Source organism: Hylobates moloch, unplaced genomic scaffold, assembly GCF_009828535.3.
Source record: "Hylobates moloch isolate HMO894 unplaced genomic scaffold, HMol_V3 SCAFFOLD_11, whole genome shotgun sequence".
In the NCBI taxonomy this organism is placed as follows: domain Eukaryota; kingdom Metazoa; phylum Chordata; class Mammalia; order Primates; family Hylobatidae; genus Hylobates; species Hylobates moloch.
The window spans coordinates 107,032,600-107,052,145 of NW_026652286.1; the positions used below are offsets into that span (position 1 = coordinate 107,032,600).

The 19,546-nt window shown below is 49.9% G+C and overlaps 1 protein-coding gene across 1 annotated transcript in view; it reads left to right on the top strand.

The window, feature by feature from the left end:
• The window catches only part of GLB1L3 (galactosidase beta 1 like 3), a 38,165-nt gene continuing 18,619 nt past the window's right edge, over window positions 1-19,546 (top strand). The window contains 11 exon segments of the mRNA XM_058446248.1: window positions 1-122; window positions 319-424; window positions 522-1,316; window positions 1,404-1,660; window positions 1,860-2,072; window positions 5,452-5,520; window positions 6,102-6,197; window positions 8,102-8,210; window positions 13,037-13,129; window positions 16,270-16,351; window positions 17,283-17,347. Of these exon segments, the coding sequence (XP_058302231.1) occupies window positions 1-122; window positions 319-424; window positions 522-1,316; window positions 1,404-1,660; window positions 1,860-2,072; window positions 5,452-5,520; window positions 6,102-6,197; window positions 8,102-8,210; window positions 13,037-13,129; window positions 16,270-16,351; window positions 17,283-17,347 (2,007 nt within the window).

The following is a 19,546-nucleotide window of genomic DNA, read 5'->3' on the forward strand; positions in this document are numbered from 1 at the left end:
ATGCGGCCTCCCAGACTCCTCTCTGTGTCACCGACCTCTTGCGCTCAGCTACCCGGAGCTGCCGGCTTCACCTCACAAGTCTTCCCCGAACCCGTGCCCTCCTCTTGGGCAGCGTTACCACCGTGAGCACCCACCTGAGAGGACGTCTGTTCTCATCCAGCCTCCACCCTGCCGCGGAGTAATCTCCGTAAAACGAACACCCGGCTTCGTTTCTGCTGGAAACCGTTGAATAGTCCCCACTGTTTTCTTTCTGGAAGGGTCTGGGCAGCCCGGCGTCGCGTCACAGCCCCCACCCCGCCCTCGGCCTCCCTCCTGCAGGTCCCGCTACTCTGTCACCAAAGCATCCGCCGCGCTCGCACCTGCTGTGAAGCTGCGCTCGGGCCGGTCCGCCGAGGGAACCGCCTTCCCAGGGCTGTGCGCTGCAGTTCGCGCTCGTTTCAACAGGTGGCGGTGTCGGGAACTGGACTTCTCCAGGGACGCGCTCCCGCACTTCGCGGCCCTCTGTGGAGCCCTCGTTTTAGGATCTGCGCGTCGTTTCTGGTCGTGCGCGCGGCACGGAGACCGCCTGCTGCGCCCCGCGCTGGGCTGTGTCCGCCCCTCTCCCGCGCGCCGGCCTTTCTGGCCAGCTGGCTGCGGACCCAGGTGAGGAAGCCCCAGGTCGGGGCGTTGCCCCAGGGCCCTCCCGCTTTCCGTCCGAGGGCGGAGAGGCGTCTGCGCCCGGACGGACTGCGGGAACACCCGGAGCGCCAGCGAGCTCGGCCGCCCTCGCGGTAGGGAGCCCGCCGCGCCTCCTTGGGACCCGGCCCCGGCCCCCGCGCCTCCGAACGGATTTCTGCCGGCTGCACGCGCAGCGCGCACACCTGAGCCTGCCCCGCGGAACCGGGGCTCGAGTCCCGGCCCGAGCGCGGCGTCTGGGCCAGCGGAGAGGGGCGGAAGCCGTAAGGGACCCTCCGCGCCTCAGCCTCGCCGCTCCTCAGGTGAGGGATCGCTGCTGCCCGGGCGGCAGCCCAGCCCGCCCTCCCGGGCTACCCACCACCCCAGCGCGCGCCTGGGCGCCTCCAGCCCTCCCCGGGTTCTGTGGCCAGCCAGGCGCCCCAGGCCGCGTCATCAAGCCCCCTCTCCCCAGCCTTCCTCTGCAGATCCCCTCGCTATCCCCACCCTGCGGAGGGGCTGTTCACCAGATGCCAGAAAATCAGGGATGGGGACGCAGGCCAGGGGCTCCAGCGTTTGGGCACCGTGTCCTTCCCGAACCTGGTGGTGGAAGGGCGCCCGCCTCCACCTCTCCCCGGACCCACCAGCAGTGCCCAGCCCTGTCTGTAGGGTCTAGAACTGAACGTCTGTCCCCGGCCTTCATCCTGACTGAAGAGGACTGGCCGGGCTGTCCTGGCCCCGGGCCCGCCTAGAAGACCTGCCTGTGTCGCGGGCCCACTCCCTGGCTCTGGCCTCTAAGGCGCCCCCGGCACAGCTTCCCGGACTTTGCCGCTTGGTGGGACCAGCACCTTCCCCTTGTCACTGTTATCCTTTCTCCTTTCAGCCCGTGTCTCTCCTGGAAGAGAATGGTGGGCATCTTTTTCCTGCCATTTATCTTACCAGGTTTTGCTCCTCGGTTTAAGCAGGAAGAGAACTTCATGCTTGGAAGAGCGCATCCGTCCCAGCCTAGGTTTGCTTGAGAGCTACATTCCTGGGGAGGGAGGGGAGCGATCTCTCCTTTCTTGGAGAAAATAATATCGCGAATATGCACAGAACACGTCCTACTAACAAAAACTTCTTTTTTTCGCTAGGGTTTCAGCCGTCCCTCCGAGCCCTCTCCCGAATCCTGCCTCCCTTTCTACTTTCTTTCCCTCGCCCGCCCCCTCCAGGTTTAATTGGTCTCATCTGACCCCCCTGGAGCTGAAGAATCGATCTGTGGGACTTGGAACTGAAAGCACAGGTCGGGGTAAGCCCCACTTCACACTGGAGGGCCACAAGTTCCTGATCTTCGGGGGCTCCATCCACTATTTCCGGGTGCCCAGGGAGTATTGGAGGGACCGCCTGCTGAAGCTGAAGGCCTGTGGCTTCAACACTGTCACCACGTGAGTGCCGGCCCCTCGCCTCCAGGATCTTGTTACCCTACAAGTGCGTCCTGGCCGGGAGCCTGAGCCTCCGATTTTGGGGGCCCAGCGTGAGGACTTACCTTCCGCACAGTCGTTTCCAGCACATACATTTTATGCTTAAGTGTCCAGCTGTCACTTAGTCTCAGGCTGAGTTTGCTTGTGATCAAAGACTTGGATAGGGGTTAGTGGGAGAATCTCAAGGGAGGAGGTTATTTCCTCAGGATTCTGTCTAACGAAGGAGCACCAGGCGCCCTTGGGAGCACTCAGTTTAATGACATAAGCTTAAGGCACACTTACAGGTAAGTATGTACTTACAGATACATGCATGTTTTTAAAACAAATTTTTTTTTGAGACAGGGTTTGTTGTTCTGTTTGTTGCTCGTCCTGGAGTGCAGTGGCCCGATCTTAGCTCACAGCAGCTTCTGCTTCTCTGGCTCAGGTGATCCTCCTGCCTCAGCCTCCTGAATAGGTGGGGCCACAGGTGCATGCCACCACACCAGGCTAATTTTTTGAATTGTTTGTAGAGATGGAATTTCGCTATGTTGCCTGGGCTGGTCTCAAACTCCTGGACTCAAGCAATTCACCCTTTAAAAGGAAACACCACGGTTGTCCTCATACCTGTATACAACTGACCAGCCACCTTGTATGACCATAGAAAAGCAAAACTGCTCCAGAATCAGAGGCCCCATCCTCCTGAGGGCCTGTCACCAGCATATTGTGGCAAGCTTACCATCACACTCACTGTGAAGGAGATGCTTAGAGGGCCCTGTGCCTTATTGCAGAGCTGGTATTGAAGGGTGAACTTGAAGCTGAGAGGCAGCAAATTGATAACTGGTTCATTTAAAATGCAAAGAATTTAATCAGAAATAATCGTTGAGTTTTACTGAGAGCTGCTACTGCATCTATTGGGGGGACAGTATAGTTTTTCTTCACTCTTCTTTTGAATTGCTGAATTACATCGACAATTTTTCTGATAGTCAAGCCGCCATGTGGTACTGGTATAAACTCTGCTTGGCTCTGAGATATGCACACATTACATACACACAGATTGCTAGACTTTATTTGCTAGTGTTTTATTTCAAATGTGTTTATGATTATAAGCAAAACTGATTTAAAATTTTGTTTTGTTAGTATTCTGGCCCAGTTTTGAATCAATCTTATAATAAGCTCATAAAGTGCGTAAATCTTCTTTTCTTACTTATTGGAAATATTTTGCACAAGAATTATCTTTACTCTGAAATTTCTTAAGATTCACCTGTAAACTCTGTGACTACTACCTTTTGTGGTTTGTGAGGTGAAGGGTTTTGGGACGATATAGCTCTTTGAATGGTTATTAACTCATGTCCTCTATTTCTTCTTGAATATATCCTGCTTTCCCTCTTTTTTCTTTTCTTTTTTTTTTTTTGAGATGGAGTCTCACTCTGTCGCCCAGGCTGGAGTGCAGTGTTGCGATCTCTGTTCACTGCAACCTCCACCTCCTGGGTTCAAGTGATTCTTCTGCCTCAGCCTCCTGAGTAGCTGGGATTACGGCTCCCGCCACCACACCAGGCTAATTTTTGTATTTTTAGTAGAGATGGGGTTTCACCATATTGGTCAGGCTGGTCTCGAACTCCTGACCTCAGGTGATCCACCTGCCTCAGCCTCCCAAAGTTCTGGGATTACAGGCATGAGCCACTGCATCCAGCCTTCTTTCTTCTTTTGAACCCACTGGGACTTAAGAATCTTATTTTTCCTTTCTTTCCTATACTCACTTGGAAGTTATATACATCACATTGTATATTTTGGCTGTTTTTTCTTTTTTCTTAATCTTATCTATTTCTATTTAGTCTTTTCAAATAACTAGCTCGTAGCTTTGTTAATACTCTGTATGTTTTGGATTTATAGTTCACAGTTTCTGAGTTATGTGTAATTTCCTTTTCTCTACTTTATTAAATTTAGTACCTTCTCTTCTCTGTCCTCCTCAGTTTCCTCCTCCTCCTTCTTCTTTTTCCCTGAGTTAATATTTAGCTTCTTGTATTTCCAGTCTTTTGTGTTTTCTAATATATTCATTCAAAGATATGAATGTTTCTCTGAGTTGCTTTGGTTATATAACCCACACATTTTGCTATATAATGCTTTGAATGTCATTTATTTTGAAATATTTCCTAAGTTTTGATGTTGTTTCCATTAGCTATTTGGGAATATGCTTTCTGTTTTATTTATTTATTTATTTTAAATTTTACTATTTTTAACTGTGATTTTTAAATTTATTTGCATTTGTCTTGGGATCATGGACTAAGCGATATAGGTTTTTGGAATTTGTTGAGATTTACTTTGTGACATAGTACGTGCCAATATTTTACAACTGTTTCATGCATTTTAAATTTTGGTCTTTTAAATTTTACATTCTTTTTTCATACTTAGTTCTACAGATGCACTTTTTAAGGGAATGTAAATGCTCCATCTGTTGGCTTCTGGATTCTCTATTTATCAGATGCAGCCTTTTAATTACGCAGTTCAAATCTATATCCTTACAAGTTTTTTTTTTTCTTTTTTTGCTGCTTATTTTCTTTGTTTCTTAGAGGGGTACTTTAAATCTTTTCACTGTGATGGTAACTGACGTCAGAGTCCATGTCCTCTCTAATTCAGTCAGCTTCTCCTTCACTTACAACAAGCTGCGTTGTTAAGCTCATAGAAGGCCACGATTAGTACGTCTTCTTGGTGGGTCATACAGTCAGTTCTACAATGTATTGTCAAAAATCTCTGCACTGCACAAAACTGTGTAATAAAAACCACAGGGCTTATAGGAAACATGATGTTAAGGGGCATAACACTCAAACATGTTGCCAGTGGCACAAAAAAAGACAGTTGCCTAGTGAACTATGCCTAGTATACCTAATAAAATTTTTACTCATGGCGCTATGGGGGAGGGTTCCGTGGGGGCCCTTCTTGCTAAGGTCTAAAGGTAGTACCCTTACTAGATTTACTGTGTCTCCACTATCTTCACAGAAACTCCTCCTTTATTCTTATTTTGAAAAAGTCATAGCAATAATTTATAAGGCAGATGTAGACTTTTTTTTGTTCTCTTTTTAAATTTTTAATGGGTGTTACAATAGGGCAGTGAGTGGAAGAATTTATATATAAATCCCAAGAAATCTAGCATCATAGGATAATTGGCAGCTTGAACCACAATTGGACAATAGAGCAAGGAACTATTAAAGATAGTCATGGCTAGTGTAATAGAGGTTTAATTTCCACTGGAAACTTCAACTTATTTCAAAATAGAGCTGTGCATGGTTTTGGCTTGGATTTGGGGCAGACCTAACAATTTGGAGGAAGAAATAAGATACTCATCATACTTCCCTTTCACCTCTTCCAGCTATGTTCCGTGGAACCTGCATGAGCCAGAAAGAGGCAAATTTGACTTCTCTGGGAACCTGGACCTGGAGTACGTGGTGTTGCTGCTTGTGTGACCTGGCCAGGGACAGGGGCAGAGAGGTGGCTACTGGGGATGGATTAGCAGCCAAAGAGAACCAGGGAGGGACCTGGGTCTGGAGCCCGGTTCTAGGACTGCGAGAGGCCCTGCACCCAGGACCCAGACACTCCCCGCCCATGACCTGTCACCCAGAGGGGCTGCGCCTGCATCCTCTGGGCTCCACCTCTCCATTGCAGCCCAGAGGGGCAGAAGACCCCGGGAGCCGCCCGACTCTGCATGGGGTCCGGCCGCCTGGGCTGGGGCAGGGCGGCCCCTCTAGGCTAGCAAGGCTATTGGGTCAGGTTCACTGTTAAGACCCCTGTGCCCTGGCTATTACCCTTCCTCCTCAGGCCCCCAATGGGGCTGTGCAGAGGCTCTGAGGCTGGGGGCAGCTCAGGCCACCGACCTGGTGTGGGAGTCCCTGCTCTTTGGGGGTGGGACCGAGTCATCCCTTCACCCCACTGGGCAGCTCCTCCACCCTGTGATGTGTGTGGCCCTCACCCGGCCTCATTCTGGGCCGTCGTGGGAGGGGCTGACGATGTGGACCTCCCTAGGGCCTTCGTCCTGATGGCTGCGGAGATCAGGCTGTGGGTGATTCTGCGTCCAGGCCCCTACATCTGCAGTGAGCTGGACCTCGGGGGCTTGCCCAGGTAAGCGGGGTTACAATCCCAGAGTCGTGGTTCTAGCGAAGTATTTGCTTTAAAAAAAGTGAATTTCAGGCCGGGCGCGGTGGCTTACGCCTGTAATCCCAGCACTTTGGGAGGCTTAGACGGGCGGATCACGAGGTCAGGAGATCGAGACCATCCTGGCTAACATGGTGAAACCCCGTCTCTACTAAAAATACAAAAAATTAGCCGGGCGTGGTGGCGGGCGCCTGTAGTCCCACCTACTTGGGAGGCTGAGGCAGGAGAATGGTGTGAACCCGGGAGGCGGAGCTTGCAGTGAGCCGAGGTCGCGCCACTGCACTCCAGCCTGGGTGACAGAGCAAGACTCCGTCTCAAAAAAAAAAAAAAAAAAAAAAAAAGTGAATTTCAATCTAGTAACAAGGAAAGTAACCTTTATTCATGGAGCCGATAGGAGGTGTGCTGCCCCATGCCACGCACCGTGCCTGCGTTGTCTCGTGCGAAGCCTGCGGTACTGCGGTGAGGAGGCGGGGTGGGTGCTGTTGTCATCCCCGATTCACAGATGAGAAGCTCCAGACATTGGTCCTGGGGCCTTGGGCATGCGGTCAAGAGGGTGTGCGTGGGGAGAGGTGGCCACAAGAGGCTCCCCCTCTTCTTTCCCCACGGAGGAGGGGCTGTGGCCCCCTCTGTCCTTCTCAAAATGCCCTGGGAAGAAAGGGACCAGAAGCTTTAAGGCCTGCAAGGGAAGGTTCTGATGACTCTGGGCTTGTTTTGAAAACTTCTGATCTTTCACTATTTAGTCAGGGGAAGGCTGCCTTTCCATGCAGTGAGACCACCCTCAGCTCCCGTCCCTTCCCTCTTGCTTTTCTTTGCCTTGTTCTCTCCTCTGTGATTCTGGCCCCCAGCCCAGACTGCTGAACGTCAGAGTGAGACTCAAGACTCCTCTCTGCCACCCCTGTGGTGGGCAGGCTTCCTGGGGAATCTGGGCCTCTGCCTCCGGTGAGCACCTCTCACCTCAGAGTCAGATGAGGCCTTTGCTTTTCTCCAGGGGCAGAGAAAGCCTGAGCTGAGGGGAGTGGAGTTTTCAGGAAGCAGTGACTCCCGGCATAGCTTGGCTGGAGGCCTGCCTGGCACTTCCCCAGTGACCTGGAGGGGGTGGAGTATCATTGGCACGTAGGCTCCTGCCCAGAGCCTGAAGCCTTAGCTCTTAGTGGAAATGTGACACTGTGCCTAAGGAAATTTTTTCTGTCCCCAAGAATTTTTTTTTTTTTTAAGATGGAGTCTTGCTCTTGTCACCCAGGCTGGAGTCCAGTGGCGCGATCTCGGCTTGCTACAACCTCCGCCTCCCGGGTTCAAGAGATTCTCCTGCCTCAGCCTTCTGAGTAGCTGGGATTACAGACGCCCGCCACCACACCCGGCTAATTTTTGCACTTTTAGTAGAGACGGGAGTTTCGCCATGTTGGCCAGGCTGGTCTTGAACTCCTGACCTCAGGTGATCCGCCCACCTCGGCCTCCCAAAGTGCTGGGATTATAGGCATGAACAACCGCACCCGACCGAAAAATGTTTTCAATAAACTGAAAAAGAATGGAGAGTATTCAACAAAAGGTAGAAGAAAAAGCTTTCTAAGACATGGCTGTAAGAGCCTTGACAGGCCAGCCCCTCAGTCAGACCAAACAGAGCTGAAGGCACTTCCGAAGTTGTGAAGTGCCTTGGAGGTGGAGGCGGGTGTTTCCTTTCAAATCCCACAAGTCTATGAGAATGGTCTGAAAGTCTCACGCGGCACAGAGCTTTCCAGGACCCCGGAGTGCTCTGGGACCAGGGGTGTGAGGCTGCTGGGCAGATGTGCGGCGAGCTGGGTCAGCTCTGAGCCGACTCCTCTTTCCCTCTCCCGACCCGTCTCAGACCCTGAGCCCGCCCCTCTCGCCCCCAGCTGGCTCCTGCAAGACCCCCAATTACTGTTGAGGACAACCAACAAGGGCTTCATTGAAGCAGTTGAGAAGTATTTTGACCACCTGATTCCCAGAGTGATTCCTCTCCAGGTAAAGCCAATTATCTCCTGCATCTTTCTTACGTGCACTTTAGGGAAAGAGTTTGTTCTGGCTTGATCACTGAAGAGGCCACATGCAGTCTCCATGAACAATTGAGTTGACTTTCTTGTAACCTTGAGTTCTGAACCCCTGGCTTAAGGACAGAAGCGTTGACCTGTCCTGTCCTTGTTGTCTGGGTAAGCTTGCCCCAGCGTTTCTGGAAAGACTCGTCACACGAGGCGGGGACTGTGCAAAGGGGCGTCCTGGTTGTCCAGGTGAACTGACTATTCCTCGAGCTTGCCAATCTTCCCATTGCTTCTTCCCACTTTTAACACGGCAAAAAGACTCAGAAGGTACAAATGAATTTTTGGCCAGATAAAACTCTCGCCTTCCACCCTGCCTCAAAGCCATTTAGTTGCCCTTTCAGGAGACACCCAATTTTACTAGATTTTGTGTCTCTTTTTGGAGATTTTATCAACATAGAAGCAAATTATACACACGCGTCTATGTACACAGAGACATGAACACATAGACACCTACATCCTTTTACGTTAAAAAGAATGTCTATCCTTTTTAATATAAAAATATATGATTCCTCTCAGGCATTTTTCTTTTGTTACTTGAATATATATATTTGAAACCAGCCACTCTTTTTAGTGCCTGCACAGTGTTCCCTAGTAGGGATATATCACAATTCATTTAACAGGAATTCAGGCTAGGCTTGGTGACTCATGCCTATAATCTCAGCATTTTGGGAGGCCAAGGCAGGCGGGTCACCTGAGGTCAGGAGTTAGAGATCAGCCTGACCAACATGGGAAACTCCTTCTCTACTAAAAATACAAAAAAATTATCTGGGCATGGTGACACAGGCCTGTAATCCCAGCTACTCAGCGGGCTGAGAGGAGAATCACTTGAACCTGGGAGGCAAAGGTTACAGTGAGACAAGATCATGCCACTGCACTCCAGCCTGGGCAACAGAGTGAGACTCTGTCTCAAAAAACAAAACAAAACAAAAAAAAACAGGAATTCATATCCTATTCATGGACATTTGGATTTTCCATTTATGTTGTAAAAAAATAACTTGCACCCCCCCATTCCATATCTGTGTAAGTCTACTTGCTATTGCCCTGCATTCTAGTTTGATTTATTCCCACAGATGGGAAGAACACAGGTGCCATGCATTGCCTTTTTTTTTTTTTTTTTTAAAGACGGAGTCTCACTCTGTTGCCCAGGCTGGAGTGCAGCAGCGTGATCCTCACTCACTGTAAGCTCTGCCTCCTGGGTTCACACCATTCTTCTGCCTCAGCCTCCCAAGTAGCTGGGACTACAGATGCCCGCCACCATGCCCAGCTAATTTTTTGTATTTTTAGTAGAGACGGGGTTTCACCATGTTAGCCAGGATGGTCTCGATCTCCTGACCTCGTGATTCCACCACCTTGGCCTCCCAAAGTGCTGGGATTACAGGTGTGAGCCACCGTGCCCGGCAGCCTTGCCTTTTTTATGGTGTACCCAGACCTCATGCACTTGATAAGAAATGCCTTCATTTTTACCATGGCAACCTAGAGCACACAGGTCTGTGACAAAAAAAGAACATTGTACTGTGCGGTCTACAAGACAGCATTGTTTGATCATTATATATATATATATATATATATTTTTTTTTTTTTTTTTATTTAGGTTCTAGGGTACATGTGCACAATGTGCAGGTTTGTCACATATGTATCCATGTGCCATGTTGATTTCCTGCACCCATTAGCTCGTCATTTAGCATTAGGTATATCTCCTTTAAACAACATAACTCTTCCAAAAGAGAAGATACGCATGGTTATTAAGTAAAAATAGTTTAAGGACACATCTCTTGATGTAGCTTGAGATGCGATAAAAATCTAGATTATGGCCTGGCATGGTGGCTCACGGCTGTAATCTCAGCACTTTGGAAGGCCAAAGTGGGAGGACTGCTTGAGCCCAGGAGTAAAAGACCAGCCTGAGCAATATAGTGAGACCACATCTCTACAAAAAATACAAAAATTCAAGAGCGTGGTGCGTACCTGTAGTCCCAACTACTCAGGAAGCTAAGGTGGGAGGATGGCTTGAGCCCAGCTGCAGTGACCTGAGATCGTGCCTCTGAACTCCAGCCTGGGTAACAGAGCAAGACCTTGTCTCAAAAACAAACGAAAAACACCTGGATTTTTAGGTAGTAGTAGGCTGATATCTTACTCTTCTGTTTGGGAGAAAATATGGCAAACATACAGATCTAGGCCTTTGTAACTAATTTGGAATCATGAATTGTGAGTTCTTTTTTTTTTTTTTTTTTTTTTTGGAGACAGAGTCTCACTCTGTTGCCCAGGCTGGAGTGCAGTGGCACGATCTTGGCTCACCGCAACTTCTGCCTCCCGGGTTCAAGCAATTCTCCTGCCTCAGCTTCCTGAATAGCTGGGATTACAGGCACCAACCACCATGCCCGGCTAATTTTTGTATTTTTAGTAGAGACGGGGTTTCACCACGTTGCCCAGGCTGATCTCAAACTCTTGACCTCAGGTGATCCGCCTGCCTCAGCCTCCCAAAGTGCTGGGATTACAGGTGTGAGTCATGGAACCCGGCCTGTGAGTTGTTCTTATTAGGATAATTATAAAGAGAAGAATCGAGGGATAACAAAGGAAGAACGTGAGAGAGAGCTTAGCAATGATGTTGCTGCAACACAGCTTTGAGAGACGGGCACTGCTGAGAGGAGGAAAACCCTGTCTTTAGGATTAAACTCTGGCTCTGTGAGGTGGAGTTGAGGTACATCTTTTGTTTGAAGGGCTGAAGCTGTGTGTTTCTGTTTGCATTTCTGCAATCTAGGTGGGACTCAGAGGCAGGAGTGAGCCTTAAAACCAGAAAGACTTTTGGCCGGGCGCGGTGGCTCACGCCTGTAATCCCAGCACTTTGGGAGGCCGAGGCGGGCGTATCACAAGGTCAGGAGATCGAGACCATCCTGGCTAACACGGTGAAACTCTGTCTCTACTAAAAAATAGAAAAAATTAGCTGGGCGTGGTGGTGGGCCCCTGTAGTCCCAGCTACTCGGGAGGCTGAGGCAGGAGAATGGCGTGAACCCGGGAGGTGGAGCTTGCAGTGAGCCAAAATTGTGCTACTGCACTCCAGCCTGGGCGACAGAGTGAAACTCTGTCTCAAAAAAAAACCCAGAAAGACTGAATATTTGGATGGAAGTTTTAGCACAAGTACAAATGCCATTCACATTCATATGTATGCAACAAGGAAAGCTAATTTATAGGCATCCCATTGAATTGTGGAAAATCCTAGGAAATTTTTAAGAAGCAAGGAATGATAAGTGTAAATGAAATGTAATGCCCTATACCTTGCACTAATTTATTGATACATCATTAGTATTTTAAGATCCTTTTACTGAATTCGTTGTCTTTATTGTTTTAATTATTATGTAAAAATAATTTTTAGAGTGCATTACTGGTTTACTTGGGACTTTTATTCTTATTCTGTTTATTTCATAAGGCCGACTGGGAATTCCTCTGCAATGGGGTTTTTTAGAAGTCTCACCCTTCAGGTTGGAGAGAGCTGATACTGTTCAATAATGAAAATAATTGTTCTCAACTCACTAGCTGAGAATATTTATGTCCATCCAGCGAGCAATTGCTGAGCACCAGGCCCTGTGTGGTCACTGCTGAGTACCAGGCACAGTGGAGAGGCCATGAGTCCACTCGGGGGACAGGCGTGGTGCTGCCCTGTGGAGGCAGACAGAATCGCAGTAGGAGCTGTGGGAAGCCAGCACGCCTGGGCAGAGGGTGAGACGGGAAGGAGGCAGAGGGGAACCTGTGAAGGAAAAGCTGACAGTCATGCCTGTTCTCCTTCCTTAGTGCCCTCAGAGCCAGCATTCCTTTGTCGAAGAGAGAGGAATGCACTATAAAGCTGGCCATTTATGCTGTAGGCAGTGGGGACCACGGGCCTGCTGTATGTTGGGACAAAAAGCTTAGACCTTGGCTTTCCAGCACTCAGGCTGCCTTCTTTGTGGCTGGGCTCCAAGGAGAAGGAAACGCACCAGACCGTGGAAGGACCCTGAAAGAGGATACTCTGTGAAAAGGCCTTTGAGTTTAGCATAACTAGGTCAATGTTGATGGTCTGGATGGCAGGATGGGCTGGAAGCTTTCCCAAGGCGGTTTGAGGAGTGCATTAAAAGCGAGAAAGCAGAAGATGTGGGTGTAGATGACTGGTAACTTTTCTAGGAAGTGCGGCGCTTAATGAGGAGAGTGGGAAGAAGGGAACGTTCCTGGGCCTCAGCCCCCATCTCTCTCTGATGCGGAGGGACCCGAGTAAGTTTCCATGATCACGGAGGTCAGCTTGTTGCAAAGGAAGGTCAAAGGCACAGAGGGGAGAGGGGCTGTGCCCAGAGCCACGTTCCTGGTCGGGCGGTGGAAGGCCGTGGGACCCACACACAAGTGGTGGCATAAGCCTAAGGCAGGAGGGAGGTGGAAATATGGATGGGATTGGCGTGGAAGCAGGTGCATTTGTAGGTTTGAGGGCTCAGATTTAAGTAGCTAGTGTGAGAAACAGAGGGAAAACTGTGGCAGTTACATATCTGCAACGCACTGGGGAAGGTGGTTCCCTCAACAGCCAAGTGACCCAGCAGACTCTAACTCCAGCGCTGGAGCAGAGCGTGCAGACTGCAGGGGCCCTGGATCAGAGCCTCCCACACCAGGTGTGCTGCCTTTAGCATCAAGCCCAGCGCCTCCCACAGCAGCTGTGCTGCCTTTAGCATCAAGCCCAGAGCCTCCAGGCTTTTGCCGCAGATAGCCTCACTCTTTAACCCTCCTCTGCTTGTTTCTCAGTACCGCCAGGGAGGCCCTGTCATCGCGGTGCAAGTGGAGAATGAATATGGCTCATTCAATAAGGATAAAGCATACATGCCGTATCTCCACAAGGTAAGAGGGCCTTGGTTTGGCCCCATGTTTACATGCCTCCTTCCTCCATCTGTCTCTTTTCTGGTGTGCTTTTCTGATTCCTGGGTGCATGAGTGATCTGGCTGGACACTGCGTTCTGAGAATATCGGCCTGTGAACACGAGATGCTGAGGGGTGCCGGCCTATTGCGTGGCTGAAAATTTGCGTATAACTTTTGACTCCCTGAAAATGTAGTCACTAATAGCCTACTGTTGACTGGAAGCCTTACCAATAACAAACAGTTGATTAATGCAGGCTCTGTGTATCTATTATATACTGTATTCTTACAGTAAAGTAAGCTTCAGAAAAGAAAATGTTACTAAGAAAATCATAAGGAACAGAAAATATATTGACTTCTCATTAAGCAGAAATGGATCATGGTAAAGGTCTTTATCCTCATCATCTTCATGTTAAACAGGCTGAGGGGGAGGAGGAAGAGGTGGAGGAGGAGGAGTTGGTTTTGCTGCCTCAGGGGTGGCAGAAGAGGTGGAGGAGGTGGCAGGGGAGGCAGGAGAGTTGCACTGGTTGTAACTTGTATTGAAAAAAATCCGAGTGTAAGTGGATCCGCACAGTTCAAACCTGTGTTGTTCAAGGTTCAACTGTAGATCGAGTTCATTTTCTCTGTGAATTTGCAGCAGTCAAGACAATCGCTATGTACCTAAATAACTTTATTAGAAGACAGAACATGGCGTTAAAAGGCTATTCCTTTCTGCTTCCTATCTCTGTGACCCACGTTTCTCATTAAAGCTGGGGTTGGTGAATCTTCCTCCACTGTAAATAATGCTTCAGGAACTTAGTGATGTGACTCTCAGCTTGAAGCTTTCTGGCCTGTAAGGTAAACGTCATCTCTTCTGTCCCTCTTGCTTCTTCACGGAGGGACGTGTCAGGCCAGGGAATAACTGCAGTCCTGCCTGCTGTCCTTCCTGGTGGCTCAGCCCCTGCTGGCCCCTTCCCACATTCAGGAAGCTGATGAGAGTTCAGTCTCAACCGAACCCCGCCGTGGGCTGTCAAGCAGAGTGCAGGGCTGTAGGTCTGGCCTGGGCCATCCTGACTCCGCCCTTGCCTCTGCAGCAGCGCCTGCAGGGAGACCTCTGGCTGGAGGCTGGGAGGGAAAGGGGAGGGGTCCCCAGCTGGGCAAAGTGGGGAGGAGGGCGGGGCTGGACTTCATCCACATGCTGGCTCCTGGAGTTGGACAAGGTCAGAGAGTAATTTCCCCCCCCTAACTTTTCCCAGGGGATGCGTGGCTGCCCTGAATCGGTTGTATTCAGCCAGCATTATTTGTTCTTGAGTTTAAAATTTACTGGCTGTGCTCAGTGGCTCACGCCTATAATCCCAGTACTTTGGGAGGCTGAGGTGGGCAGATTACCTGAGGTCAGGAGTTCGAGACCAGCCTGGCCAATGTGGCAAAACCCTGTCTCTACTAAAAATACAAAATTAGCTGGGCGTGATGGTGCACGCCTGTAATCCCAGCTACTCAGGAGGCTGAGGCAGGAAAATCGCTTGAACCTGGGAGATGGAGGTTGCAGTGAGCCAAGATTGTGCCACTGGACTCCAGCCTGGGTGACAGAGTGAGACTTGTCTCAAAAAAAAGAAAAGAAAAGAAAAAAAAATTACCATTCAGCTCCACTCCCAGGCCCAGGTCTGGCTCGATGAACACAGGAGATGCACAGCCAGGCCCGGCTATCTGGCCTCGTGACCATGGTTTTTCAGATTAGACCTCCCCATCCCTGCAGCCACGGCAGGCTTCCTTGTTCCCTTTGACAGTGTTAGGCAGCACCTGAGCTTGGTGAAGTCCCTGATGGTTCTCAGGACCCCACAGCCGCAGCCTCTCCCCTTCCAGCACAGAGTGATTCCCTAGTCTTCCTCTTCTTTCAGTGACTCGGACACTTTTCCAGGGCATTTCCTGGTAAACTCAGCCCTTTTTTACCCTGGAGGCTTTGGTCATGGGGTGTCAGAACCCACACTTGACCGATTTTAGGGTCATTCCCCACAAAAATCACCAGGCTGAGACCGAGACAGTGATTTCCCCCAATTTACTAAGTTGCAGAAGGTCAGACTCTGAATTCAAACCCGTTGTCTAGCTCCCGTCTCACCCAGCTGAACCATGCTCTGTTTACTTCCCGATTTCTTCATATAGTCGTCCCTCAGCATCCATGGAGGATTGATTTCAGGGCCCCCGTGGACACAAAATCAGTCGGTGTTCAAGTTCTTGACATAAAATGATGTGGCACTTCCACGCAACCCATGCACATCCTTCCATAGGCTTTTTTTCTTTTTCTTTCTAAGACAGTGTTACTCTGTCGCCTAGACTGGCCTGATCTCGGCTCATTGCAACCTCTACCTCTGGTTTCAAGCAATTCTTGTGACTCAGCCTCCCGAGTAGCTGAAATTACAGGTATGCGCCACCACACCTGGCTAATTAGAGACCGGGTTTCACCATGTTGGCCAAGCTGGTCTCAAACTCTTGACCTCAAGTGATCTGCCTGCCTCGACCTCCCAAAGTGCTGGCGTGAGCCACCATGCCTGGCCTCTCCCATATACTTTAACTTATCTCTAGATTACTTCTAATACCCAATACGATGTAAATGCTACATAAATAGTTGCTATATAGTACTCTTTAGGAAATAATGATGAGAAAAATGCCTGTGCATGTTCAGTACAGATGCAATTAAGAAATATATTTTTGGCCAGGTGTGGTGGCTCATACCTGTAATCTGAGTGCTTTGGGAGTCCAAGGCAGGAGGCTCACTTCAGTCCAGGAGTTTGAGACCAGGCTGGGCAACATAGTGAGACCCTGTTTCTACTAAAGAAAAAAAATTAGCAGGACATGGTGGCGTGTGCCTGTAGTCCTAGCTGCTCAGGAAGCTGAGGTGGTAAGATGGCTTGAATCCAGGAGTTTAAGGTTATAGTGAGCTATGATTGTGCCACTGCACTCCAGCTCGGGGAAACACAGCAAGACTCTGTCTCTAAAAAAAATTTAAAATTAAAAAAGTAAAAACATATTTCTGACCGTGATTGCAGAACCGATGAACGCAGAACCCATGAATATGGGGAGCTGTATGTATTTCTTTTTTCCCATGAGAATGAGGGAACTGGGTTCATTTTGGTTAATTTTCTCAACAGGCCCTGCTGAGAAGAGGGATTGTGGAGCTTCTCTTGACCTCTGATGGTGAGAAACACGTGCTGAGCGGCCACACCAAAGGAGGTACACATTTAGAGTTAGTACACAGGAGAACAGGGCTGTCAGCCAGCCCGTGTAAATCTTGAACACACTGCAGAGAAAACCAAGTGCATCTCGATACCTGCTTTTCCCGTGTCCACTGGGATGGATCCTGGAGTTCGATGTTACAATAAATGAGGACTCAAGGTCAAGGCTCAGGGCCACTCACCAGCTCCCTCTCTTGGCCTTGCTCCTGCCATCTTTAAACACAGCAGCACTGGAACTCCTCTGTTCTCAGGATGCCTTTCCATCTCCCATAGTTTTTCTGTGGCAAGAAATCTGCATTGGTGCTGGGCCTGGCTTGGGATCAGGGCCGTCTCCACTAACTTGGGAAACCACAGGGAGAACCAGAAGATGGGTGTTGTGTCAGGAACCCCGCCTAGATCCGGTTCCATTCCTGGGATCCTACCGCCCAAGCCTCCGTGTGGACACTTAGGAAATCCTAGAGAATTAAGTGGCAGGAAGATTCAGGACAGACTCATCAGATGGCAATAGTGAGGGACACGCCCAGGTGTGAGCGGGCCAGCGGGGCGAGCTGCTGCCGGCGGCGGCCGTTCTGCCTCCTGAGTAGTGGCTCTTCCGAGGAGGCGTGACACACTGGGACACGTGCTGAGCTTGGGGCCAGGAGGCCTGCGTTGGGTTTCCAGTCTAATCATGTCAGGGAGCCTTGGCCTGGCTCAGGTCTCTGCACAGAGTGTGGTTAATTTTAACAGTGAGTGTCCTCACAAGTGTCAGGGATGTGGCGATGGCCACGGCAGCCCTTTGTATGTGGCAGAGTGGGATCCAGACAGCCTCTCGCCATCCTCACTGCTGAGCAGGCTCTCCTCCTGCGTGCATCCAGGCCGGGGCGGATTCCTTCCCTTCCCTGACAGCACTCGTCCCATGCCTCAGCTGGGCCTCTCTCTTCTTTATGCAGTGCTGGCCGCCATCAATTTGCAAAAACTTCACCAGAATACTTTCAGTCAGCTTCATAAAGTCCAGGTAAGACGTTTTAGACAGGCAGGGTTTTACAGCTCCTCCTACCATGGCCTCCCCTGCCTGTGTAGCTGGTAGCTGAAAACAGGTTTGACAAGAAGACCGCAGGTTTTCACCCAGGGTCCTCGGCAGGTTCCGAGCTATTTTGGGAGCCTTTTGGGGTGGGGAAGGAGGAGGAAACCCTGCTTATGTCACCTCCGCTTGTGGATCACGTCATGGAGATGAGTGGGAAGGGTGAGGGGTGGTGGGAATCGGAGGGAGATGATGTTCCCTTTCCCCTGTGAAGACAGAGCTCAGAGACGGCTATGCGCGTTGCTCACGGAGGCCTCCTAGGGAGTTCTGGTGGGGCTAACCTTTCCCGCCACAGCATACACATTTTGGGAAGGGATAAGGGTTGTACCTGCACTGATTTAACAGAGGTGGATTGAGCGGCTCCCACCTTCCTCTCAGTGGGTGACCTTCTGTGACAGTTACAAAGGGCAAGCCACAGCCCAGCCTCCAGGGAGTACATCTGTCCTTTCTCTACAGCCTCCAGGGAGTACATCTGTCCTTTCTCTACAGCCTCCAGGGAGTACATCTGTCCTTTCTCTACAGCCTCCAGAGAGTACATCTGTCCTTTCTCTACAGACTAGCTAGAGTGCGTGCTTCAAGACCAGGCCTGGTCACAGTCTCCTCTGCTTAACACCCTTTCCTGGTTGTCCTTTGTGCCCAGGATGACATCCAGCCCCCACGCCTTGGCCGGCTGGGCCACTGTGAGCCTCTGCCTCCGCTCCCAGCCCCGCTACCCCGCCCCTGAGGGCCTTCCTTTTCCTTCCATTCCCGCACGCTGTGGCCCCCTGGCCTAGCCAAAGACTGCAGCTCCAGGGCTCTGTTCCCACCCTCCACCCACATTATAAATAAGACTCATGAAACTTATTTCTTTTTTTCATCAATTTCTTTTTTTTTGGGGGGGGGACAGAGTCTCACTCTTGTTGCCCAGGCTGGAGTGTAATGGCACTCCAGTTTTCATCTTTCAGCCAAAATTATCTATCTGATCTTGCATGCTGTCTTCCTTTTCCATGGTAGTCTTAGATATATTAATCATAGTTGTTTTGAATTCCTTGTGTGATAGTTACAACATCTGTGTTATCTGTTTCTGATGATTGCTTTATCTCTTCCAAGTGTGTTATTTCTTGCCTTTTTGTATGTCTCATAATTTTTTATTGAAAACTGCACAGCATGCATAGGACATAGATTCTGTCTTGGAGATCAGCATGCCTTTCATTCTGCTAGGCCACGTGGGATTTTGTGTTCCCCTCGACTGGAGTTGGGCTGGTTGTGAGGTTTGTTGTTGCTGTGTTATCCTTCGTGCATCATGGGCTTCAGATGCTTCTGGTGGTACCTTGTGTCGAGGGCAAGTGCTGGTTTGGCAGAGGTTGTTTTCTCTATGTCTACATTCCCCTCTGAGTCTCGCCTTTGCATTGTGTCCCACAGAGAATCTGTTGCTTGTGGCTCTCTCAGCTACAGTACGTGTTACTTTTTCTCCAGCTTGGTTAACCTGCTGGTGAGGGAGAAAGGCTTTCCCTGATGTTCTGATTATGTCTTATTGATTATGTCTTATTGTCAGCAGATGCTGTCTCTGGGGCTGAGGGGCGTGGCCTTTGCTGGTGCTCCTGCTCCTCTTCTTCTAGCAGCAGATCTGATCCTAGCATGTGTTCCTCCTTTCCCAAGGATCGTGCATCCCCCACCCGTTTTCCCAGATGCAATGGATTTTATCCAGTTAAGCTGCCCTTAAGTGTCAGCTTCTGTGCTGTTTCTCAGCTGATTGGGGCTTTTGTTCCCTAGGGAAGATGGGCTGAGAGAAGGTCTGGCAGTGGGGGTGGCTCCCTTCCCTCAGCCAGCACCAGCAAGGAAGCTGTGTTACTTTGTTAGGGTTGCCATAACGAAGGGCCATACACTGTGTGGCTTAAACAGCAGACATTTATTTTCTCACATTCTGGAGACTAGATGTCTGAGATCAAGGTGCCGGCAGGGTAGGTTTCTTCTGAGGCCTCTCTCCTTGGCTTGTTGGACGGTTGTCTTCTCCTCCCTGTGTCCTCACATGGTCTCTTCTCTGTGTGTGTCTGCGTCCTAATCTCCTCTTCTTGTAAGGACACCACTCATATTGGATTAGGGCCCATCCTATTGACCACATTTTTTTTTTTTTTTTTGAGACAGAGTCTCCCC